The sequence below is a fragment of the Heterodontus francisci genome, chromosome 29 (genome assembly GCF_036365525.1).
Source record: "Heterodontus francisci isolate sHetFra1 chromosome 29, sHetFra1.hap1, whole genome shotgun sequence".
Classification (NCBI taxonomy): Eukaryota; Metazoa; Chordata; class Chondrichthyes; order Heterodontiformes; family Heterodontidae; genus Heterodontus; species Heterodontus francisci.
The window spans coordinates 66,715,773-66,740,875 of NC_090399.1; the positions used below are offsets into that span (position 1 = coordinate 66,715,773).

The 25,103-nt window shown below is 55.1% G+C and overlaps 1 protein-coding gene across 1 annotated transcript in view; it reads left to right on the forward strand.

Annotated features, from left to right (window-relative positions):
- Positions 1-25,103, forward strand: part of LOC137345671 (class I histocompatibility antigen, F10 alpha chain-like) — a 115,591-nt gene that overhangs the window by 16,068 nt on the left and 74,420 nt on the right. Inside the window, exons 2-3 of the mRNA XM_068008934.1 lie at positions 5,648-5,908; positions 6,058-6,330. Of these exons, the coding sequence (XP_067865035.1) occupies positions 5,648-5,908; positions 6,058-6,330 (534 nt within the window). The remainder of the gene's footprint in view (positions 1-5,647; positions 5,909-6,057; positions 6,331-25,103) is intronic.

A 25,103-nucleotide genomic window follows, 5' to 3' on the forward strand; every position in this document is an offset into this window, starting at 1 on the left:
AACCCTGTCTCTGTGTTTCAGTCTCTCACTGTGTCTAGACCCCGAGTACTGGGAGAGACAGACACAGATACACAGAGCTGGGTGCAGGGTGGGGATTGTGTTGGATTTATTTCTATGTCTGGTTCAGTCTCTATTCTAACCCTGTCTCTGTGTTTCAGTCTCTCACTGTGTCTAGACCCCGAGTACTGGGAGAGACAGACACTGATACACAGAGCTGGGTGCAGGGTGGGGATTGTGTTGGATTTATTTCTGTGTCTGGTTCAGTCTCTATTCTAACCCTGTCTCTGTGTTTCAGTCTCTCACTGTGTATGGACCCCGAGTACTGGGAGAGACAGACACAGATACACAGAGCTGGGTGCAGGGTGGGGATTGTGTTGGATTTATTTCTGTGTCTGGTTCTGTCTCTATTCTAACCCTGTCTCTGTGTTTCAGTCTCTCACTGTGTCTAGACCCCGAGTACTGGGAGAGACAGACACAGATACACAGAGCTGGGTGCAGGGTGGGGATTCGGTTGGGATTTATTTGAATGTCTGGTTCAGTCTGTATTCTAACCCTGTCTCTGTGTTTCAGTCTCTCACTCTGTCCAGACCCCGAGTACTGGGAGAGACAGACACAGATACACAGAGCTGGGTGCAGGGTGGGGATTGTGTTGGGATTTATTTGAATGTCTGGTTCAGTCTCTATTCTAACCCTGTCTCTGTGTTTCAGTCTCTCACTGTGTCTAGACCCCGAGTACTGGGAGAGACAGACACAGATACACAGAGCTGGGTGCAGGGTGGGGATTGTGTTGGATTTATTTCTATGCCTGGTTCAGTCTCTATTCTAACCCTGTCTCTGTGTTTCAGACTCTCACTGTGTCAAGACCCCGAGTACTGGGAGAGACAGACACAGATACACAGAGCTGGGTGCAGGGTGGGGATTCGGTTGGGATTTATTTGAATGTCTGGTTCAGTCTCTATTCTAACCCTGTCTCTGTGTTTCAGTCTCTCACTGTGTCCAGACCCCGAGTACTGGGAGAGACAGACACAGATACACAGAGCTGGGTGCAGGGTGGGGATTGTGTTGGATTTATTTCTATGTCTGGTTCAGTCTCTATTCTAACCCTGTCTCTGTGTTTCAGTCTCTCACTGTGTCTAGACCCCGAGTACTGGGAGAGACAGACACAGATACACAGAGCTGGGTGCAGGGTGGGGATTGTGTTGGATTTATTTCTATGTCTGGTTCAGTCTCTATTCTAACCCTGTCTCTGTGTTTCAGTCTCTCACTCTGTCCAGACCCCGAGTACTGGGAGAGACAGACACTGATACACAGAGCTGGGTGCAGGGTGGGGATTGTGTTGGATTTATTTCTGTGTCTGGTTCAGTCTCTATTCTAACCCTGTCTCTGTGTTTCAGTCTCTCACTGTGTCTAGACCCCGAGTACTGGGAGAGACAGACACTGATACACAGAGCTGGGTGCAGGGTGGGGATTGTGTTGGATTTATTTCTGTGTCTGGTTCAGTCTCTATTCTAACCCTGTCTCTGTGTTTCAGTCTCTCACTGTGTATGGACCCCGAGTACTGGGAGAGACAGACACAGATACACAGAGCTGGGTGCAGGGTGGGGATTGTGTTGGATTTATTTCTGTGTCTGGTTCTGTCTCTATTCTAACCCTGTCTCTGTGTTTCAGTCTCTCACTGTGTCTAGACCCCGAGTACTGGGAGAGACAGACACAGATACACAGAGCTGGGTGCAGGGTGGGGATTCGGTTGGGATTTATTTGAATGTCTGTTTCAGTCTGTATTCTAACCCTGTCTCTGTGTTTCAGTCTCTCACTCTGTCCAGACCCCGAGTACTGGGAGAGACAGACACAGATACACAGAGCTGGGTGCAGGGTGGGGATTGTGTTGGGATTTATTTGAATGTCTGGTTCAGTCTCTATTCTAACCCTGTCTCTGTGTTTCAGTCTCTCACTGTGTCTAGACCCCGAGTACTGGGAGAGACAGACACAGATACACAGAGCTGGGTGCAGGGTGGGGATTGTGTTGGATTTATTTCTATGCCTGGTTCAGTCTCTATTCAAACCCTGTCTCTGTGTTTCAGACTCTCACTGTGTCAAGACCCCGAGTACTGGGAGAGACAGACACAGATACACAGAGCTGGGTGCAGGGTGGGGATTCGGTTGGGATTTATTTGAATGTCTGGTTCAGTCTCTATTCTACCCCTGTCTCTGTGTTTCAGACTCTCACTGTGCCTAGACACCGAGTACTGGGAGAGACAGACACTGATACACAGAGCTGGGTGCAGGGTGGGGATTGTGTTGGATTTATTTCTATGTCTGGTTCAGTCTCTATTCTAACCCTGTCTCTGTGTTTCAGTCTCTCACTCTGTCCAGACCCCGAGTACTGGGAGAGACAGACACAGATACACAGAGCTGGGTGCAGGGTGGGGATTGTGTTGGATTTATTTCTATGTCTGGTTCAGTCTCTATTCTAACCCTGTCTCTGTGTTTCAGTCTCTCGCTCTGTCCAGACCCCGAGTACTGGGAGAGACAGACACTGATACACAGAGCTGGGTGCAGGGTGGGGATTGTGTTGGATTTATTTCTGTGTCTGGTTCAGTCTCTATTCTAACCCTGTCTCTGTGTTTCAGTCTCTCACTGTGTCTAGACCCCGAGTACTGGGAGAGACAGACACTGATACACAGAGCTGGGTGCAGGGTGGGGATTGTGTTGGATTTATTTCTGTGTCTGGTTCAGTCTCTATTCTAACCCTGTCTCTGTGTTTCAGTCTCTCACTGTGTCTAGACCCCGAGTACTGGGAGAGACAGACACAGATACACAGAGCTGGGTGCAGGGTGGGGATTGTGTTGGGATTTATTTGAATGTCTGGTTCAGTCTCTATTCTAACCCTGTCTCTGTGTTTCATTCTCTCACTGTGTCTAGACCCCGAGTACTGGGAGAGACAGACACAGATACACGGAGCTGGGTGCAGGGTGGGGATTGTGTTGGATTTATTTCTATGTCTGGTTCAGTCTCTATTCTAACCCTGTCTCTGTGTTTCATTCTCTCACTGTGTCTAGACCCCGAGTACTGGGAGAGACAGACACAGATACACAGAGCTGGGTGCAGGGTGGGGATTCGGTTGGGATTTATTTGAATGTCTGGTTCAGTCTCTATTCTAACCCTGTCTCTGTGTTTCAGTCTCTCACTGTGTCTAGACCCCGAGTACTGGGAGAGACAGACACAGATACACAGAGCTGGGTGCAGGGTGGGGATTGTGTTGGATTTATTTCTATGTCTGGTTCAGTCTCTATTCTAACCCTGTCTCTGTGTTTCAGTCTCTCACTGTGTCTAGACACCGAGTACTGGGAGAGACAGACACTGATACACAGAGCTGGGTGCAGGGTGGGGATTGTGTTGGATTTATTTCTATGTCTGGTTCAGTCTCTATTCTAACCCTGTCTCTGTGTTTCAGTCTCTCACTGTGTCTAGACCCCGAGTACTGGGAGAGACAGACACTGATACACAGAGCTGGGTGCAGGGTGGGGATTGTGTTGGATTTATTTCTATGTCTGGTTCATTCTCTATTCTAACCCTGTCTCTGTGTTTCAGTCTCTCACTCTGTCCAGACCCCGAGTACTGGGAGAGACAGACACAGATACACAGAGCTGGGTGCAGGGTGGGGATTGTGTTGGATTTATTTCTATGTCTGGTTCAGTCTCTATTCTAACCCTGTCTCTGTGTTTCAGTCTCTCACTCTGTCCAGACCCCGAGTACTGGGAGAGACAGACACTGATACACAGAGCTGGGTGCAGGGTGGGGATTGTGTTGGATTTATTTCTGTGTCTGGTTCAGTCTCTATTCTAACCCTGTCTCTGTGTTTCAGTCTCTCACTGTGTCTAGACCCCGAGTACTGGGAGAGACAGACACTGATACACAGAGCTGGGTGCAGGGTGGGGATTGTGTTGGATTTATTTCTGTGTCTGGTTCAGTCTCTATTCTAACCCTGTCTCTGTGTTTCAGTCTCTCACTGTGTCTAGACCCCGAGTACTGGGAGAGACAGACACAGATACACAGAGCTGGGTGCAGGGTGGGGATTGTGTTGGGATTTATTTGAATGTCTGGTTCAGTCTCTATTCTAACCCTGTCTCTGTGTTTCATTCTCTCACTGTGTCTAGACCCCGAGTACTGGGAGAGACAGACACAGATACACGGAGCTGGGTGCAGGGTGGGGATTGTGTTGGATTTATTTCTATGTCTGGTTCAGTCTCGATTCTAACCCTGTCTCTGTGTTTCATTCTCTCACTGTGTCTAGACCCCGAGTACTGGGAGAGACAGACACAGATACACAGAGCTGGGTGCAGGGTGGGGATTGTGTTGGGATTTATTTGAATGTCTGGTTCAGTCTCTATTCTTACCCTGTCTCTGTGTTTCATTCTCTCACTGTGTCCAGACCCCGAGTACTGGGAGAGACAGACACAGATACACAGAGCTGGGTGCAGGGTGGGGATTGTGTTGGATTTATTTCTGTGTCTGGTTCAGTCTCTATTCTAACCCTGTCTCTGTGTTTCAGTCTCTCACTGTGTCTAGACCCCGAGTACTGGGAGTGACAGACACTGATACACAGAGCTGGGTGCAGGGTGGGGATTGTGTTGGATTTATTTCTGTGTCTGTTTCAGTCTGTATTCTAACCCTGTCTCTGTGTTTCAGTCTCTCACTGTGTTTAGACCCCGAGTACTGGGAGAGACAGACACAGATACACAGAGCTGAGTGAAGGGTGGGGATTGTGTTGGATTTATTTCTGTGTCTGGTTCAGTCTCTATTCTAACCCTGTCTCTGTGTTTCAGTCTCTCACTGTGTCTAGACCCCGAGTACTGGGAGAGACAGACACAGATACACAGAGCTGGGTGCAGGGTGGGGATTGTGTTGGGATTTATTTCTGTGTCTGGTTCAGTCTCTATTCTCACCCTGTCTCTGTGTTTCACTCTCTCACTGTGTCTTGACCCCGAGTACTGGGAGAGACAGACACAGATACACAGAGCTGGGTGCAGGGTGGGGATTGTGTTGGATTTATTTCTATGTCTGGTTCAGTCTCTATTCTAACCCTGTCTCTGTGTTTCAGTCTCTCACTGTGTCTAGACCCCGAGTACTGGGAGAGACAGACACTGATACACAGAGCTGGGTGCAGGGTGGGGATTGTGTTGGATTTATTTCTGTGTCTGGTTCAGTCTCTATTCTAACCCTGTCTCTGTGTTTCAGTCTGTCACTGTGTCTAGACCCCGAGTACTGGGAGAGACAGACACTGATACACAGAGCTGGGTGCAGGGTGGGGATTGTGTTGGATTTATTTCTATGTCTGGTTCAGTCTCTATTCTAACCCTGTCTCTGTGTTTCAGTCTCTCACTGTGTCCAGACCCCGAGTACTGGGAGAGACACACAGATACACAGAGCTGGGTGCAGGGTGGGGATTGTGTTGGATTTATTTCTGTGTCTGGTTCAGTCTCTATTCTAACCCTGTCTCTGTGTTTCAGTCTCTCACTGTGTCTAGACCCCGAGTACTGGGAGAGACAGACACTGATACACAGAGCTGGGTGCAGGGTGGGGATTGTGTTGGATTTATTTCTAAGTCTGGTTCAGTCTCTATTCTAACCCTGTCTCTGTGTTTCAGACTCTCACTCTCTGCGGTATTTTCACACCTCAACGACCCCGATTCCCGGTCTCCCGGAGTTTGTGACTGTTGGTTATGTGGATGAGCTACAGATTGATCACTATGACAGTGATCTGAAGAAGGCTGTCCCTCGGCAGAGCTGGATGGCGGAGAGTCAGGGCCTTGATTACTGGGAGGAGGAGACACAGAAACGCTGGTTTTGGGAGGAGGACGGGAAGGTCAATATTCGTAACGTCATGAAGCAGAGCAACCAGTCTACCGGTGAGTGTCTCTCAGTATACCCGGGATCAGATCTGGGAATGGGGGGGGTGCGGTGTGGATGGGGATCGGGAATCAGATCTGGGAATGGGGGATGTGGATGGGGATTGAATGATCCAGTGATCTGGGATGTGAAACTCTCTCATTAACAGGGATACACACCTGGCAGATGATGTGCGGCTGTGAACTGCGGGATGACGGCAGCACCGAGGGGTTTACCCAGTTTGGCTGGGACGGGAAAGACCTGATCAGCTTCGACAAGGAGAATATGGTGTGGGTGACCCCGGTCAGCTGGGGAGAGATCACCAAGAACAAGTGGGATCAGAACAAGGCCAGGAACCAGTATTGGAAGGGTTACCTGGAGGGAATCTGCATAGAGTGGCTGAAGAATTACCTGAAGCTGGGAGAAAAAGAACTGAGACCCGGTGAGTGAGAGTGAGGAGAATGAGTGAGGATGAGTGAATGAGGGAAGGGACAGTGACTGAGGAGGAGACAGTGGAGGTGAGTGAGGGGGAACTGAAAGAGAGGGAACGAGTGAGGGGGGATCTGAGAGCGAGAGAATGAGTGGGGAAGGAACAGAGAGCAAGCGAAGGAGTGAGGGGGGACCTGAGAGTGAGTAAACGAGTGAGGGAGGAACTGACAGCGAGTGAATAAGCGAGGAGGAACTGAGAGCGAGGGAGTGAGTGAGGGGGGAACCTGAGAGCGAGGGAACAAGATAGGGAGGAACTGAGAGTGAGTGAACAAGTGAGGGGGGAACTGAGTGTGAGTGAACAAGTGAGGGAGGAACTGAGAGCGAGTAACCAAGTAAGGAGGAACTGAGAGCGAGTGAACGAGTGAGGGGGGAACTGAGAGTGAGGGAACGAGTGAGGGAGGAACTGACAGCGAGTGAACAAGTGAGGAGGAACTGAGAGCGAGTGAACGAGTGAGGGGGGAACTGACAGTGAGGGAACGAGTGAGGGAGGAACTGACAGCGAGTGAACAAGTGAGGAGGAACTGAGAGCGAGGGAGTGAGTGAGGGAGGAACTGAGAGTGAGTGAACGAGTGAGGGAGGAACTGAGAGCGAGTGAACAAGTGAGGGAGAAACTGAGAGTGAGTGAACAAGTGAGGGAGGAACTCAGAGCGAGTGAACAAGTAAGGAGGAACTGAGAGCGAGGGAGTGAGTGAGGGGGGACCTGAGAGCGAGGGAACAAGTGAGGAGGAACTGAGAGTGAGTGAACAAGTGAGGGAGGAACTGAGAGCGAGTGAACAAGTAAGGAGGAACTGAGATCGAGTGAACGAGTAAGGGAGGAACTGAGCGCGAGGGAGTGAGTGAGGGGGGACCTGAGAGCGAGGGAACAAGTGAGGAGGAACTGAGAGTGAGTGAACGAGTGAGGGAGGAACTGAGAGCGAGTGAACGAGTGAGGGAGGAACTGAGGGCGAGGGAACAAGTGAGGAGGAACTGAGAGTGAGTGAACGAGTGAGGGAGGAACTGACAGCGAGTGAACAAGTGAGGAGGATCAGAGAGCGAGTGAACGAGTGAACGAGTGAGGGGGGACCTAAGAGTGAGGGAGGAACTGAGAGTGAGTGAACAAGTGAGGGGGACCTGAGAGCGAGGGAACAAGTGAGGAGGAACTGAAAGCGAGGGAACGAGTGAGGGAGGAACTGAGAGCGAGTGAACCAGTGAGGAGGAACTGAGAGTGAGTGAACGAGTGAGGGAGGAACTGAGAGCGAGTGAACAAGTGAGGAGGAACTGAGAGTGAGTGAACGAGTGAGGGAGGAACTGAGAGCGAGTGAACGAGTGAGGGGGGAACTGAGAGTGAGGGAACGAGTGAGGGCGGAACTGAGAGCGAGTGATCGAGTGAGGGGGGAACTGAGTGAGGGAACGAGTGAGGGAGGAACTGAGAGCGATTGAACGAGTGTGGGGGGAACTGAGAGTGAGTGAACGAGTGAGGGGGGGCACTGAGAGTGAGGGAACGAGTGATGAAGGAACTGAGAGCGAGTGAACGTGTGAGGGGGGAACTGAGAGTGAGTGAACGAGTGAGGGGGGAACTGAGAGTGAGGGAACGTGTGAGGGAGGAACTGAGAGCGAGTGAACGAGTGAGGGGGGAACTGAGAGTGAGAGAATGAGGAAGGGGGAACTGAGAGTGAGGGATCAAGTGAGGGGGGAACTGAGAGTCAGGGAACGAGTGAGGGAGGAACTGAGAGCATGTGAAGGGGGGAACTGAGAGTGAGTGAACGAGTGAGGGGGGAACTGAGAGTGAGGGAACGAGTGAGGGAGGAACTGAGAGCGAGTGAACGAGTGTGGGGGGAACTGAGAGCGAGGGAACGAGTGTGGGGGGAACTGAGAGCGAGTGAACGAGTGAGGGAGGAACTGAGAGCGAGTGAACGAGTGAGGGGGGAACTGAGAGTGAGGGAACGAGTGAGGGAGGAACTGAGAGCGAGTGAACGAGTGAGGGGGGAACTGAGTGAGGCAACGAGTGAGGGAGGAACTGAAAGCGAGTGACCGAGTGTGGGGGGCACTGAGAGTGAGGGAATGAGTGAGGGAGGAACTGAGAGTGAGCGAACGAGTGAGGGGAAAACTGAGAGTGAGTGAACGAGTGAGGGGGGAACTGAGAGTGAGCGAACGAGGAAGGGGAGAACTGAGAGTGAGGGAACGAGTGAGGGGGGAACTGAGAGTGAGTAAACGAGTGAGGGGGGAACTGAGAGTAAGTAAATGAGTGAGGGGGAAATGAGAGTGGGAGAACGAGTGAGGGGGGAACTGAGAGCAAGTGAGGTGGGAACTGAGAGTGAGTGAACGAGTGAGGGAGGAATTGAGTGAGAGCGAATGGTTGAGGGAGGAACTGAGAGAGAGCGAACGAGTGAGGGGGGGAACTGAGAGTGAGGGAACGAGTGAGGGAGGAACTGAGAGCAAGTGAACGAGCGAGGGGGGAACTGAGAGTGAGGGAACAAGTGAGGGGGGAACTGGGAGTGCGTGAACGAGTGAGGGGGGAACTGGGAGTGAGTGAACGAGTGAGGGGGGAACTGAGAGTGAGTGAACGAGTGAGGGGGGAACTGAGAGAAAGGGAATGAGTGAGGGAGGAATTGAGAGTGAGTGAACGAGTGAGGGGGGAACTGAGAGTGAGTGAACGAGTGAGGGGGGAACTGAGAGTGAGTGAACAAGTGAGGGGGGAACTGAGAGCGATTGAACGAGTGAGGGGGGAACTGAGAGTGCGCGAAAGAGTGAGGGGGGAACTGAGAGTGAGCGAACGAGTGAAGGTGGAACTGAGAGTGAGTGAACCAGTGAGGGGGGAACTGAGAGTGATTGACGAGTGAGGGGGGAACTGAGAGAGAGGGAACGAGTGAGGGGGGAACTGAGAGCGAGTGAACGAGTGAGGGGGGAACTGAGAGCGAGGGAGTGAGTGAGGGAGGAACTGAGAGTGAGTGAACGAGTGAGGGAGGAACTGAGAGCGAGTGAACAAGTGAGGGAGAAACTGAGAGTGAGTGAACAAGTGAGGGAGGAACTCAGAGCGAGTGAACAAGTAAGGAGGAACTGAGAGCGAGGGAGTGAGTGAGGGGGGACCTGAGAGCGAGGGAACAAGTGAGGAGGAACTGAGAGTGAGTGAACAAGTGAGGGAGGAACTGAGAGCGAGTGAACAAGTAAGGAGGAACTGAGATCGAGTGAACGAGTAAGGGAGGAACTGAGCGCGAGGGAGTGAGTGAGGGGGGACCTGAGAGCGAGGGAACAAGTGAGGAGGAACTGAGAGTGAGTGAACGAGTGAGGGAGGAACTGAGAGCGAGTGAACGAGTGAGGGAGGAACTGAGGGCGAGGGAACAAGTGAGGAGGAACTGAGAGTGAGTGAACGAGTGAGGGAGGAACTGACAGCGAGTGAACAAGTGAGGAGGATCAGAGAGCGAGTGAACGAGTGAACGAGTGAGGGGGGACCTAAGAGTGAGGGAGGAACTGAGAGTGAGTGAACAAGTGAGGGGGACCTGAGAGCGAGGGAACAAGTGAGGAGGAACTGAGAGTGAGTGAACGAGTGAGGGAGGAACTGAGAGCGAGTGAACAAGTGAGGAGGAACTGAGAGTGAGTGAACGAGTGAGGGAGGAACTGAGAGCGAGTGAACGAGTGAGGGGGGAACTGAGAGTGAGGGAACGAGTGAGGGCGGAACTGAGAGCGAGTGATCGAGTGAGGGGGGAACTGAGTGAGGGAACGAGTGAGGGAGGAACTGAGAGCGATTGAACGAGTGTGGGGGGAACTGAGAGTGAGTGAACGAGTGAGGGGGGGCATTGAGAGTGAGGGAACGAGTGATGAAGGAACTGAGAGCGAGTGAACGTGTGAGGGGGGAACTGAGAGTGAGTGAACGAGTGAGGGGGGAACTGAGAGTGAGGGAACGTGTGAGGGAGGAACTGAGAGCGAGTGAACGAGTGAGGGGGGAACTGAGAGTGAGAGAATGAGGAAGGGGGAACTGAGAGTGAGGGATCAAGTGAGGGGGGAACTGAGAGTCAGGGAACGAGTGAGGGGGGAACTGAGAGCATGTGAAGGGGGGAACTGAGAGTGAGTGAACGAGTGAGGGGGGAACTGAGAGTGAGGGAACGAGTGAGGGAGGAACTGAGAGCGAGTGAACGAGTGTGGGGGGAACTGAGAGCGAGGGAACGAGTGTGGGGGGAACTGAGAGCGAGTGAACGAGTGAGGGAGGAACTGAGAGCGAGTGAACGAGTGAGGGGGGAACTGAGAGTGAGGGAACGAGTGAGGGAGGAACTGAGAGCGAGTGAACGAGTGAGGGGGGAACTGAGTGAGGCAACGAGTGAGGGAGGAACTGAAAGCGAGTGACCGAGTGTGGGGGGCACTGAGAGTGAGGGAATGAGTGAGGGAGGAACTGAGAGTGAGCGAACGAGTGAGGGGAAAACTGAGAGTGAGTGAACGAGTGAGGGGGGAACTGAGAGTGAGCGAACGAGGAAGGGGAGAACTGAGAGTGAGGGAACGAGTGAGGGGGGAACTGAGAGTGAGTAAACGAGTGAGGGGGGAACTGAGAGTGAGGGAATGAGTGAGGGAGGAACTGAGAGTGAGCGAACGAGTGAGGGGAAAACTGAGAGTGAGTGAACGAGTGAGGGGGGAACTGAGAGTGAGCGAACGAGGAAGGGGAGAACTGAGAGTGAGGGAACGAGTGAGGGGGGAACTGAGAGTGAGTAAACGAGTGAGGGGGGAACTGAGAGTAAGTAAATGAGTGAGGGGGAAATGAGAGTGGGAGAACGAGTGAGGGGGGAACTGAGAGCAAGTGAGGTGGGAACTGAGAGTGAGTGAACGAGTGAGGGAGGAATTGAGTGAGAGCGAATGGTTGAGGGAGGAACTGAGAGAGAGCGAACGAGTGAGGGGGGGAACTGAGAGTGAGGGAACGAGTGAGGGAGGAACTGAGAGCAAGTGAACGAGCGAGGGGGGAACTGAGAGTGAGGGAACAAGTGAGGGGGGAACTGGGAGTGCGTGAACGAGTGAGGGGGGAACTGGGAGTGAGTGAACGAGTGAGGGGGGAACTGAGAGTGAGTGAACGAGTGAGGGGGGAACTGAGAGAAAGGGAATGAGTGAGGGAGGAATTGAGAGTGAGTGAACGAGTGAGGGGGGAACTGAGAGTGAGTGAACGAGTGAGGGGGGAACTGAGAGTGAGTGAACAAGTGAGGGGGGAACTGAGAGCGATTGAACGAGTGAGGGGGGAACTGAGAGTACGCGAAAGAGTGAGGGGGGAACTGAGAGTGAGCGAACGAGTGAAGGTGGAACTGAGAGTGAGTGAACCAGTGAGGGGGGAACTGAGAGTGATTGACGAGTGAGGGGGGAACTGAGAGAGAGGGAACGAGTGAGGGGGGAACTGAGAGCGAGTGAACGAGTGAGGGGGGAACTGAGAGCGAGGGAACGAGTTAGGGGGAACTGAGAGTGAGGGAACGAGTGAGGGGGGAACTCAGAGTGAGGGAACGAGTGAGGTGGGAACTGAGAGTGAGGGTACGAGTGAGGGGGAAACTGAGAGCGAGGGAACGAGTGTAGGTGGAACTGAGAGTGAGTGAACGAGTGAGGGGGGAACTGAGAGCGAGAGAGGGGGGAACTGAGAGAGAGGGAAGGAGTGAGGGTGGAACTGGGAGTGAGAGAACGAGTGAGGGTGGAACTGAGAGAAAGACAACGAGTGAGGGGGAAACTGAGCGTGAGCGAGTGGAGGGGGAACTCAGAGTGAGCGAGTGAGGGGGTACAGAGCATGAGCGAGTGGGGGGGGGAACTGATTGTGAGCGAGTGGGGGGGGGAACTGAGAGTGAGAGAGTGGCGGGGGAACTGAGAGTGAGCGAGTGAGGGGGGAACTGAGAGTGAGAGAGTGGCGGGGGAACTGAGAGTCAGTGAGTGGGGGGGAACTGAGAGTGAGCGAGTGGGGGGGAACTGAGAGTGAGCGAGTGGGGGGGAACTGAGAGTGAGCGAGTGGAGGGGGAACAGATCGTGAGCGAGTGGAGGGGGAACTGATCGTGAGCGAGTGGGGGGGAACTGAGAGTCAGTGAGTGGGGGGAAACAGAGATTGACTGAGTGAGGGGGAACTGAGAGTGAGGGAACGAGTGAGGGGGGAACTGAGAGTGAGTGAACGAGTGTGGGGGGAACTGAGAGTGAGTGAACGAGTGAGGAAGGAACTGAGAGCGAGTGAACGAGTGAGGGGGGAACTGAGAGCAAGGGAACGAGTGAGGGAGGAACTGAAAGCGAGTGACCGAGTGTGGGGGGCACTGAGAGTGAGGGAATGAGTGAGGGAGGAACTGAGAGTGAGCGAACGAGTGAGGGGAAAACTGAGAGTGAGTGAACGAGTGAGGGGGGAACTGAGAGTGAGCGAACGAGGAAGGGGAGAACTGAGAGTGAGGGAACGAGTGAGGGGGGAACTGAGAGTGAGTAAACGAGTGAGGGGGGAACTGAGAGTGAGGGAATGAGTGAGGGAGGAACTGAGAGTGAGCGAACGAGTGAGGGGAAAACTGAGAGTGAGTGAACGAGTGAGGGGGGAACTGAGAGTGAGCGAACGAGGAAGGGGAGAACTGAGAGTGAGGGAACGAGTGAGGGGGGAACTGAGAGTGAGTAAACGAGTGAGGGGGGAACTGAGAGTAAGTAAATGAGTGAGGGGGAAATGAGAGTGGGAGAACGAGTGAGGGGGGAACTGAGAGCAAGTGAGGTGGGAACTGAGAGTGAGTGAACGAGTGAGGGAGGAATTGAGTGAGAGCGAATGGTTGAGGGAGGAACTGAGAGAGAGCGAACGAGTGAGGGGGGGAACTGAGAGTGAGGGAACGAGTGAGGGAGGAACTGAGAGCAAGTGAACGAGCGAGGGGGGAACTGAGAGTGAGGGAACAAGTGAGGGGGGAACTGGGAGTGCGTGAACGAGTGAGGGGGGAACTGGGAGTGAGTGAACGAGTGAGGGGGGAACTGAGAGTGAGTGAACGAGTGAGGGGGGAACTGAGAGAAAGGGAATGAGTGAGGGAGGAATTGAGAGTGAGTGAACGAGTGAGGGGGGAACTGAGAGTGAGTGAACGAGTGAGGGGGGAACTGAGAGTGAGTGAACAAGTGAGGGGGGAACTGAGAGCGATTGAACGAGTGAGGGGGGAACTGAGAGTACGCGAAAGAGTGAGGGGGGAACTGAGAGTGAGCGAACGAGTGAAGGTGGAACTGAGAGTGAGTGAACCAGTGAGGGGGGAACTGAGAGTGATTGACGAGTGAGGGGGGAACTGAGAGAGAGGGAACGAGTGAGGGGGGAACTGAGAGCGAGTGAACGAGTGAGGGGGGAACTGAGAGCGAGGGAACGAGTTAGGGGGAACTGAGAGTGAGGGAACGAGTGAGGGGGGAACTCAGAGTGAGGGAACGAGTGAGAGGGGAAGTGAGAGTGATTGAACGAGTGAGGTGGGAACTGAGAGTGAGGGTACGAGTGAGGGGGAAACTGAGAGCGAGGGAACGAGTGTAGGTGGAACTGAGAGTGAGTGAACGAGTGAGGGGGGAACTGAGAGCGAGAGAGGGGGGAACTGAGAGAGAGGGAAGGAGTGAGGGTGGAACTGGGAGTGAGAGAACGAGTGAGGGTGGAACTGAGAGAAAGACAACGAGTGAGGGGGAAACTGAGCGTGAGCGAGTGGAGGGGGAACTCAGAGTGAGCGAGTGAGGGGGTACAGAGCATGAGCGAGTGGGGGGGGGAACTGATTGTGAGCGAGTGGGGGGGGGAACTGAGAGTGAGAGAGTGGCGGGGGAACTGAGAGTGAGCGAGTGAGGGGGGAACTGAGAGTGAGAGAGTGGCGGGGGAACTGAGAGTCAGTGAGTGGGGGGGAACTGAGAGTGAGCGAGTGGGGGGGAACTGAGAGTGAGCGAGTGGGGGGGAACTGAGAGTGAGCGAGTGGAGGGGGAACAGATCGTGAGCGAGTGGAGGGGGAACTGATCGTGAGCGAGTGGGGGGGAACTGAGAGTCAGTGAGTGGGGGGAAACAGAGATTGACTGAGTGAGGGGGAACTGAGAGTGAGGGAACGAGTGAGGGGGGAACTGAGAGTGAGTGAACGAGTGTGGGGGGAACTGAGAGTGAGTGAACGAGTGAGGAAGGAACTGAGAGCGAGTGAACGAGTGAGGGGGGAACTGAGAGCAAGGGAACGAGTGAGGGAGGAACTGAAAGCGAGTGAAAGAGTGAGGGGGGAACTGAGAGTGAGTGAACGAGTGAGGGGGGAACTGAGAGTGAGCAAGTGAGGGGGAACTGATCGTGAGCGAGTGGGGGGGGGGAACTGAGAGTCAGTGAGAGGGGGGAAACTGAGATTGACTGAGTGAGGGGGAACTGAGAGTGAGGGAACGAGTGAGGGGGGAACTGAGAGTGAGTGAAAGAGTGTGGGGGGAACTGAGAGTGAGTGAACGAGTGAGGGAGGAACTGAGAGCGAGTGAACGAGTGAGGGGGGAACTGAGAGTGAGGGAACGAGTGAGGGATGAACTGAAAGCGAGTGAAAGAGTGAGGGGGGAACTGAGAGTGAGTGAACGAGTGAGGGGGGAACTGAGAGTGAGTGAACGAGTGAGGGAGGAACTTAGAGTGAGAGAACGAGTGAGGGGGGAACTGAGAGTGAGGGAACGAGTGAGGGGGGAAACTGAGAGTGAGTGAACCAGCGACGGGAGAGCTGAAAGTGAGTGAACGAGTGAGGGGGGAACTGAAAGTGAGGGAACGAGTGAGGGAGGAACTGAGAGCGAGTGAACGAGTGAGGGGGAAACTGAGAGCGAGTGAACGAGTGAGGGGGGAACTGAGAATGAGCGAAAGAGTGAGGGAGGAACTGAGAGTGAGTGAACGAGTGAGGGGGGAACTGAGTGAGCGAACGAGGAAGGGAAGAACTGAGAGTGAGGGAATGTGGGAGGGTGGATCTGAGAGTGAGTGAACGAGTGAGGGAGGAACTGAGAGTGAGTAAACGAGTGAGGGGGGAAATGAGAGTGGGAGAACGAGTGAGGGGGGAACTGAGAGTGAGTGAACGAGTGAGGGAGGAACTTAGAGCGAGAGAACGAGTGAGGGGGGACTGAGAGCGAGGGAACGAGTGAGGGGGGAACGGAGAGTGAGTGAACGAGTGAGGAACGAACTTAGAGTGAGTGAACGAGTGAGGGGGGAACTGAGAGTGAGGGAACGAGTGAGGGCGGAACTGAGAGCGAGTGATCGAGTGAGGGGGGAACTGAGTGAGGGAACGAGTGAGGGAGGAACTGAGAGCGATTGAACGAGTGTGGGGGGAACTGAGAGTGAGTGAACGAGTGAGGGGGGGCACTGAGAGTGAGTGAACGAGTGAGGGGGGAACTGAGAGTGAGGGAACGTGTGAGGGAGGAACTGAGAGCGAGTGAACGAGTGAGGGGGGAACTGAGAGTGAGAGAATGAGGAAGGGGGAACTGAGAGTGAGGGAACGAGTGTGGGGGGAACTGAGAGCAAGTGAAGGGGGGAACTGAGAGTGAGTGAACGAGTGAGGGGGGAACTGAGAGCGAGGGAACGAGTGAGGGAGGAACTGAGAGCGAGTGAACGAGTGAGGGGAGAACTGAGAGTGAGGGAACGAGTGAGGGAGGAACTGAGAGTGAGGGAACGAGTGAGGGCGGAACTGAGAGCGAGTGATCGAGTGAGGGGGGAACTGAGTGAGGGAACGAGTGAGGGAGGAACTGAGAGCGATTGAACGAGTGTGGGGGGAACTGAGAGTGAGTGAACGAGTGAGGGGGGGCACTGAGAGTGAGTGAACGAGTGAGGGGGGAACTGAGAGTGAGGGAACGTGTGAGGGAGGAACTGAGAGCGAGTGAACGAGTGAGGGGGGAACTGAGAGTGAGAGAATGAGGAAGGGGGAACTGAGAGTGAGGGAACGAGTGTGGGGGGAACTGAGAGCAAGTGAAGGGGGGAACTGAGAGTGAGTGAACGAGTGAGGGGGGAACTGAGAGTGAGGGAACGAGTGAGGGAGGAACTGAGAGCGAGTGAACGAGTGAGGGGGGAACTGAGAGTGAGTGAACGAGTGAGGGAGGAACTGAGAGCGAGTGAACGAGTGAGGGGAGAACTGAGAGTGAGGGAACGAGTGAGGGAGGAACTGAGAGCGAGTGAACGAGTGTGGGGGCACTGAGAGTGAGGGAATGAGTGAGGGAGGAACTGAGAGTGAGTGAACGAGTGAGGGGGGAACTGAGAGCGAGGGAACGAGTGTGGGGGGAACTGAGAGTGAGTGAACGAGTGAGGGAGGAACTGAGAGCGAGTGAACGAGTGAGGGAGGAACTGAGAGCGAGTGAACGAGTGAGGGGGGAACTGAGAGTGAGGCAACGAGTGAGGGAGGAACTGAAAGCGAGTGACCGAGTGTGGGGGGCACTGAGAGTGAGGGAATGAGTGAGGGAGGAACTGAGAGTGAGCGAACGAGTGAGGGGAAAACTGAGAGTGAGTGAACGAGTGAGGGGGGAACTGAGAGTGAGCGAACGAGTGAGGGAGGAACTGAAAGCGAGTGAAAGAGTGAGGGGGGAACTGAGAGTGAGCAAGTGAGGGGGAACTGATCGTGAGCGAGTGGGGGGGGGGGAACTGAGAGTCAGTGAGAGGGGGGAAACTGAGATTGACTGAGTGAGGGGGAACTAAGAGTGAGGGAACGAGTGAGGCGGGAACTGAGAGTCAGTGAAAGAGTGTGGGGGGAACTGAGAGTGAGTGAACGAGTGAGGGAGGAACTGAGAGCGAGTGAACGAGTGAGGGAGGAACTTAGAGTGAGAGAACGAGTGAGGGGGGAACTGAGAGCGAGGGAACGAGTGAGGGGGGAAACTGACAGTGAGTGAACCAGCGACGGGAGAGCTGAAAGTGAGTGAACGAGTGAGGAGGGAACTGAAAGTGAGGGAACGAGTGAGGGAGGAACTGAGAGCGAGTGAACGAGTGAGGGGGGAACTGAGAGCGAGTGAACGAGTGAGGGGGGAACTGAGAATGAGCGAAAGAGTGAGGGAGGAACTGAGAGTGAGTGAACGAGTGAGGGGGGAACTGAGAGTGAGCGAACGAGTGAAGGGGCAACTGAGAGTGAGTGAACCAGTGAGGGGGAAACTGAGAGTGATTGAGCGAGTGAGGGGGGAACTGAGAGAGAGGGAACGAGTGAGGGGGGAACTGAGAGCGAGGGAACGAGTGAGGGGGGAACTGAGAGCGAGTGAACGAGTGAGGGGGGAACTGAGAGTGAGGGAACGTGGGAGGGAGGAACAGTGAGTGAATGAACGAGTGTGGGGGGAACTGAGATTGAGTGAACGAGTGAGGGAGGAACTGAGAGTGAGCGAACGAGTGAGGGGGGAAGTGAGAGTGAGTGAACGAGTGAGGGGGGAACTGAGAGTGAGTGAACGAGTGAGGGGGGAACTGGGAGTGCGTGAACGAGTGAGGAGGGAACTGGGAGTGAGTGAACGAGTGAGGGGGGAACTGAGAGCGAGGGAACGAGTGAGGGAGGAACTGAAAGCGAGTGACCGAGTGTGGGGGGCACTGAGAGTGAGGGAATGAGTGAGGGAGGAACTGAGAGTGAGCGAACGAGTGAGGGGAAAACTGAGAGTGAGTGAACGAGTGAGGAGGGAACTGAGAGTGAGCGAACGAGGAAGGGGAGAACTGAGAGTGAGGGAACGAGTGAGGGGGGAACTGAGAGTGAGTAAACGAGTGAGGGGGGAACTGAGAGTGAGCGAACGAGTGAGGGGAAAACTGAGAGTGAGTGAACGAGTGAGGAGGGAACTGAGAGTGAGTGAACGAGTGAGGGGGGAACTGAGAGTGAGGGAACGAGTGAGGGGGGAACTGGGAGTGCGTGAACGAGTGAGGAGGGAACTGGGAGTGAGTGAACGAGTGAGGGGGGAACTGAGAGCGAGGGAACGAGTGAGGGAGGAACTGAAAGCGAGTGACCGAGTGTGGGGGGCACTGAGAGTGAGGGAATGAGTGAGGGAGGAACTGAGAGTGAGCGAACGAGTGAGGGGAAAACTGAGAGTGAGTGAACGAGTGAGGAGGGAACTGAGAGTGAGCGAACGAGGAAGGGGAGAACTGAGAGTGAGGGAACGAGTGAGGGGGGAACTGAGAGTGAGTAAACGAGTGAGGGGGGAACTGAGAGTGAGTAAACGAGTGAGGGGGAAATGAGAGTGGGAGAACGAGTGAGGGGGGAACTGAGAGCAAGTGAGGGGGGAACTGAGAGTGAGTGAACGAGTGAGGGAGGAATTGAGTGAGAGCGAACGGTTGAGGGAGGAACTGAGAGAGAGCGAACGAGTGAGGGGGGAACTGAGAGTGAGGGAACGAGTGAGGGAGGAACTGAGAGCAAGTGAACGAGTGAGGGGGATCTGAGAGTGAGGGAACGAGTGAGGGGGGAACTGGGAGTGCGTGAACGAGTGAGGGGGGAACTGGGAGTGAGTGAACGAGTGAGGGGGGAACTGAGAGTGAGTGAACGAGTGAGGGGGGAACTGAGAGCAAGGGAATGAGTGAGGGAGGAATTGAGAGTGAGTGAACGAGTGAGGGGGGAACTGAGAGTGAGTGAACGAGTGAGGGGGGAACTGAGAGCGATTGAACGAGTGAGGGGGGAACTGAGAGTGAGCGAAAGAGTGAGGGGGGAACTGATAGTGAGCGAACGAGTGAAGGTGGAACTGAGAGTGAGTGAACCAGTGAGGGGGGAACTGAGAGTGATTGAGCGAGTGAGGGGGGAACTGAGAGAGAGGGAACGAGTGAGGGGGGAACTGAGAGCGAGTGAACGAGTGAGGGGGGAACTGAGAGCGAGGGAACGAGTGAGGGGGAACTGAGAGTGAGGGAACGAGTGAGGGGGGAACTCAGAGTGAGGGAACGAGTGAGAGGGGAACTGAGAGTGATTGAACGAGTGAGGTGGGAACTGAGAGTGAGGGTACGAGTGAGGGGGGAACTGAGAGCGAGGGAACGAGTGTAGGTGGAACTGAGAGTGAGTGAACGAGTGAGGGGGGAACTGAGAGCGAGAGAGGGGGGAACTGAGAGAGAGGGAAGGAGTGAGGGTGGAACTCGGAGTGAGAGAACGAGTGAGGGTGGAACTGAGAGAAAGACAACGAGTGAGGGGGAAACTGAGCGTGAGCGAGTGGAGGGGGAACTCAGAGTGAGCGAGTGAGGGGGAACTGAGCATGAGCGAGTGGGGGGGGAACTGATTGTGAGCGAGTGGGGGGGGAACTGAGAGTGAGAGAGTGGCGGGGGAACTGAGAGTGAGCGAGTGGGGGGGGAACTGAGAGTGAGAGAGTGGCGGGGGAACTGAGAGTGAGCGAGTGGGGGGGGAACTGAGAGTGAGAGAGTGGCGGGGGAACTGAGAGTCAGTGAGTGGGGGGAACTGAGAGTGAGCGAGTGGGGGGGAACTGAGAGTGAGCGAGTGGAGGGGGAACTGATCGTGAGCGAGTGGGGGGGGAACTGAGAGTGAAAGAGTGGCGGGGAACTGAGAGTGAGCGAGTGGGGGGGAACTGAGAGTGAGGGAACGAGTGAGGGAGGAACTGAGAGTGAGGGAGGAACTGAGAGCGAGTGAACGAGTGAGGGGGGAACTGAGTGAGGCAACGAGTGAGGGAGGAACTGAAAGCGAGTGACCGAGTGTGGGGGGCACTGAGAGTGAGGGAATGAGTGAGGGAGGAACTGAGAGTGAGCGAACGAGTGAGGGGAAAACTGAGAGTGAGTGAACGAGTGAGGGGGGAACTGAGAGTGAGCGAACGAGGAAGGGGAGAACTGAGAGTGAGGGCACGAGTGAGGGGGGAACTGAGAGTGAGTAAACGAGTGAGGGGGAAATGAGAGTGGGAGAACGAGTGAGGGGGGAACTGAGAGCAAGTGAGGGGGGAACTGAGAGTGAGTGAACGAGTGAGGGAGGAATTGAGTGAGAGCGAACGGTTGAGGGAGGAACTGAGAGAGAGCGAACGAGTGAGGGGGGAACTGAGAGTGAGGGAACGAGTGAGGGAGGAACTGAGAGCAAGTGAACGAGTGAGGGGGGAACTGAGAGTGAGGGAACGAGTGAGGGGGGAACTGAGAGTGAGTGAACGAGTGAGGGGGAAACTGAGAGCGAGAGAGGGAGGAACTGAGAGAGAGGGAAGGAGTGAGGGTGGAACTGAGAGAAAGACAACGAGTGAGGGGGAAACTGAGCGTGAGCGAGTGGAAGGGGAACTCAGAGTGAGCGAGTGAGGGGGAACTGAGCATGAGCGAGTGGGGGGGGGGAACTGATTGTGAGCGAGTGGGGGGGGAACTGAGAGTGAGAGAGTGGCGGGGGAACTGAGAGTGAGCGAGTGGGGGGGGGAACTGAGAGTGAGAGAGTGGCGGGGAACTGAGAGTCAGTGAGTGGGGGGAACTGAGAGTGAGCGAGTGGGGGGGAACTGAGAGTGAGCGAGTGGGGGGGAACTGAGAGTGAGCGAGTGGAGGGGGAACTGATCGTGAGCGAGTGGGGGGGGGAACTGAGAGTGAAAGAGTGGCGGGGAACTGAGAGTGAGCGAGTGGGCGGGAACTGAGAGTGAGCGAGTGGAGGGGGAACTGATCGTGAGCGAGTGGGGGGGGGGGAACTGAGAGTCAGTGAGAGGGGGGAAACTGAGATTGACTGAGTGAGGGGGAACTAAGAGTGAGGGAACGAGTGAGGCGGGAACTGAGAGTGAGTGAACGAGTGTGGGGGGAACTGAGAGTGAGTGAACGAGTGAGGGAGGAACTGAGAGCGAGTGAACGAGTGAGGGGATAACTGAGAGCGAAGGAACGAGTGAGGGGGGAACTGAAAGCGAGTGAAAGAGTGAGGGGGGAACTGAGAGTGAGTGAACGAGTGAGGAGGGAACTGAGAGTGAGCAAGTGACGGGGAACTGATCGTGAGCGAGTGGGGGGGGGCGAACTGAGAGTCAGTGAGAGGGGGGAAACTGAGATTGACTGAGTGAGGGGGAACTAAGAGTGAGGGAACGAGTGAGGCGGGAACTGAGAGTCAGTGAAAGAGTGTGGGGGGAACTGAGAGTGAGTGAACGAGTGAGGGAGGAACTGAGAGCGAGTGAACGAGTGAGGGGGGTACTGAGAGTGAGGGAACGAGTGAGGGATGAACTGAAAGCGAGTGAAAGACTGAGGGGGGAACTGAGAGTGAGTGAACGAGTGAGGGGGGAACTGAGAGTGAGTGAACGAGTGAGGGAGGAACCTAGAGTGAGAGAACGAGTGAGGGGGGAACTGAGAGCGAGGGAACGAGTGAGGGGGGAAACTGAGAGTGAGTGAACCAGCGACGGGAGAGCTGAAAGTGAGTGAACGAGTGAGGAGGGAACTGAAAGTGAGGGAACGCGTGAGGGAGGAACTGAGAGCGAGTGAACGAGTGAGGGGGGAACTGAGAGCGAGTGAACGAGTGAGGGGGGAACTGAGAATGAGCGAAAGAGTGAGGGAGGAACTGAGAGTGAGTGAACGAGTGAGGGGGGAACTGAAAGCGAGTGACCGAGTGTGGGGGGCACTGAGAGTGAGGGAATGAGTGAGGGAGGAACTGAGAGTGAGCGAACGAGTGAGGGGAAAACTGAGAGTGAGTGAACGAGTGAGGAGGGAACTGAGAGTGAGCGAACGAGGAAGGGGAGAACTGAGAGTGAGGGAACGAGTGAGGGGGGAACTGAGAGTGAGTAAACGAGTGAGGGGGGAACTGAGAGTGAGTAAACGAGTGAGGGGGAAATGAGAGTGGGAGAACGAGTGAGGGGGGAACTGAGAGCAAGTGAGGGGGGAACTGAGAGTGAGTGAACGAGTGAGGGAGGAATTGAGTGAGAGCGAACGGTTGAGGGAGGAACTGAGAGAGAGCGAACGAGTGAGGGGGGAACTGAGAGTGAGGGAACGAGTGAGGGAGGAACTGAGAGCAAGTGAACGAGTGAGGGGGATCTGAGAGTGAGGGAACGAGTGAGGGGGGAACTGGGAGTGCGTGAACGAGTGAGGGGGGAACTGGGAGTGAGTGAACGAGTGAGGGGGGAACTGAGAGTGAGTGAACGAGTGAGGGGGGAACTGAGAGCAAGGGAATGAGTGAGGGAGGAATTGAGAGTGAGTGAACGAGTGAGGGGGGAACTGAGAGTGAGTGAACGAGTGAGGGGGGAACTGAGAGCGATTGAACGAGTGAGGGGGGAACTGAGAGTGAGCGAAAGAGTGAGGGGGGAACTGAGAGTGAGCGAACGAGTGAAGGTGGAACTGAGAGTGAGTGAACCAGTGAGGGGGGAACTGAGAGTGATTGAGCGAGTGAGGGGGGAACTGAGAGAGAGGGAACGAGTGAGGGGGGAACTGAGAGCGAGTGAACGAGTGAGGGGGGAACTGAGAGCGAGGGAACGAGTGAGGGGGAACTGAGAGTGAGGGAACGAGTGAGGGGGGAACTCAGAGTGAGGGAACGAGTGAGAGGGGAACTGAGAGTGATTGAACGAGTGAGGTGGGAACTGAGAGTGAGGGTACGAGTGAGGGGGGAACTGAGAGCGAGGGAACGAGTGTAGGTGGAACTGAGAGTGAGTGAACGAGTGAGGGGGGAACTGAGAGCGAGAGAGGGGGGAACTGAGAGAGAGGGAAGGAGTGAGGGTGGAACTCGGAGTGAGAGAACGAGTGAGGGTGGAACTGAGAGAAAGACAACGAGTGAGGGGGAAACTGAGCGTGAGCGAGTGGAGGGGGAACTCAGAGTGAGCGAGTGAGGGGGAACTGAGCATGAGCGAGTGGGGGGGGAACTGATTGTGAGCGAGTGGGGGGGGAACTGAGAGTGAGAGAGTGGCGGGGGAACTGAGAGTGAGCGAGTGGGGGGGGAACTGAGAGTGAGAGAGTGGCGGGGGAACTGAGAGTGAGCGAGTGGGGGGGGAACTGAGAGTGAGAGAGTGGCGGGGGAACTGAGAGTCAGTGAGTGGGGGGAACTGAGAGTGAGCGAGTGGGGGGGAACTGAGAGTGAGCGAGTGGAGGGGGAACTGATCGTGAGCGAGTGGGGGGGGAACTGAGAGTGAAAGAGTGGCGGGGAACTGAGAGTGAGCGAGTGGGGGGGAACTGAGAGTGAGGGAACGAGTGAGAGAGGAACTGAGAGTGAGGGAGGAACTGAGAGCGAGTGAACGAGTGAGGGGGGAACTGAGTGAGGCAACGAGTGAGGGAGGAACTGAAAGCGAGTGACCGAGTGTGGGGGGCACTGAGAGTGAGGGAATGAGTGAGGGAGGAACTGAGAGTGAGCGAACGAGTGAGGGGAAAACTGAGAGTGAGTGAACGAGTGAGGGGGGAACTGAGAGTGAGCGAACGAGGAAGGGGAGAACTGAGAGTGAGGGCACAAGTGAGGGGGGAACTGAGAGTGAGTAAACGAGTGAGGGGGAAATGAGAGTGGGAGAACGAGTGAGGGGGGAACTGAGAGCAAGTGAGGGGGGAACTGAGAGTGAGTGAACGAGTGAGGGAGGAATTGAGTGAGAGCGAACGGTTGAGGGAGGAACTGAGAGAGAGCGAACGAGTGAGGGGGGAACTGAGAGTGAGGGAACGAGTGAGGGAGGAACTGAGAGCAAGTGAACGAGTGAGGGGGGAACTGAGAGTGAGGGAACGAGTGAGGGGGGAACTGAGAGTGAGTGAACGAGTGAGGGGGAAACTGAGAGCGAGAGAGGGAGGAACTGAGAGAGAGGGAAGGAGTGAGGGTGGAACTGAGAGAAAGACAACGAGTGAGGGGGAAACTGAGCGTGAGCGAGTGGAAGGGGAACTCAGAGTGAGCGAGTGAGGGGGAACTGAGCATGAGCGAGTGGGGGGGGGGAACTGATTGTGAGCGAGTGGGGGGGGAACTGAGAGTGAGAGAGTGGCGGGGGAACTGAGAGTGAGCGAGTGGGGGGGGGGAACTGAGAGTGAGAGAGTGGCGGGGAACTGAGAGTCAGTGAGTGGGGGGAACTGAGAGTGAGCGAGTGGGGGGGAACTGAGAGTGAGCGAGTGGGGGGGAACTGAGAGTGAGCGAGTGGAGGGGGAACTGATCGTGAGCGAGTGGGGGGGGGGAACTGAGAGTGAAAGAGTGGCGGGGAACTGAGAGTGAGCGAGTGGGGGGGAACTGAGAGTGAGCGAGTGGAGGGGGAACTGATCGTGAGCGAGTGGGGGGGGGGGAACTGAGAGTCAGTGAGAGGGGGGAAACTGAGATTGACTGAGTGAGGGGGAACTAAGAGTGAGGGAACGAGTGAGGCGGGAACTGAGAGTGAGTGAACGAGTGTGGGGGGAACTGAGAGTGAGTGAACGAGTGAGGGAGGAACTGAGAGCGAGTGAACGAGTGAGGGGATAACTGAGAGCGAAGGAACGAGTGAGGGGGGAACTGAAAGCGAGTGAAAGAGTGAGGGGGGAACTGAGAGTGAGTGAACGAGTGAGGAGGGAACTGAGAGTCAGTGAAAGAGTGTGGGGGGAACTGAGAGTGAGTGAACGAGTGAGGGAGGAACTGAGAGCGAGTGAACGAGTGAGGGGGGTACTGAGAGTGAGGGAACGAGTGAGGGATGAACTGAAAGCGAGTGAAAGACTGAGGGGGGAACTGAGAGTGAGTGAACGAGTGAGGGGGGAACTGAGAGTCAGTGAAAGAGTGTGGGGGGAACTGAGAGTGAGTGAACGAGTGAGGGAGGAACTGAGAGCGAGTGAACGAGTGAGGGGGGTACTGAGAGTGAGGGAACGAGTGAGGGATGAACTGAAAGCGAGTGAAAGACTGAGGGGGGAACTGAGAGTGAGTGAACGAGTGAGGGGGGAACTGAGAGTGAGTGAACGAGTGAGGGAGGAACCTAGAGTGAGAGAACGAGTGAGGGGGGAACTGAGAGCGAGGGAACGAGTGAGGGGGGAAACTGAGAGTGAGTGAACCAGCGACGGGAGAGCTGAAA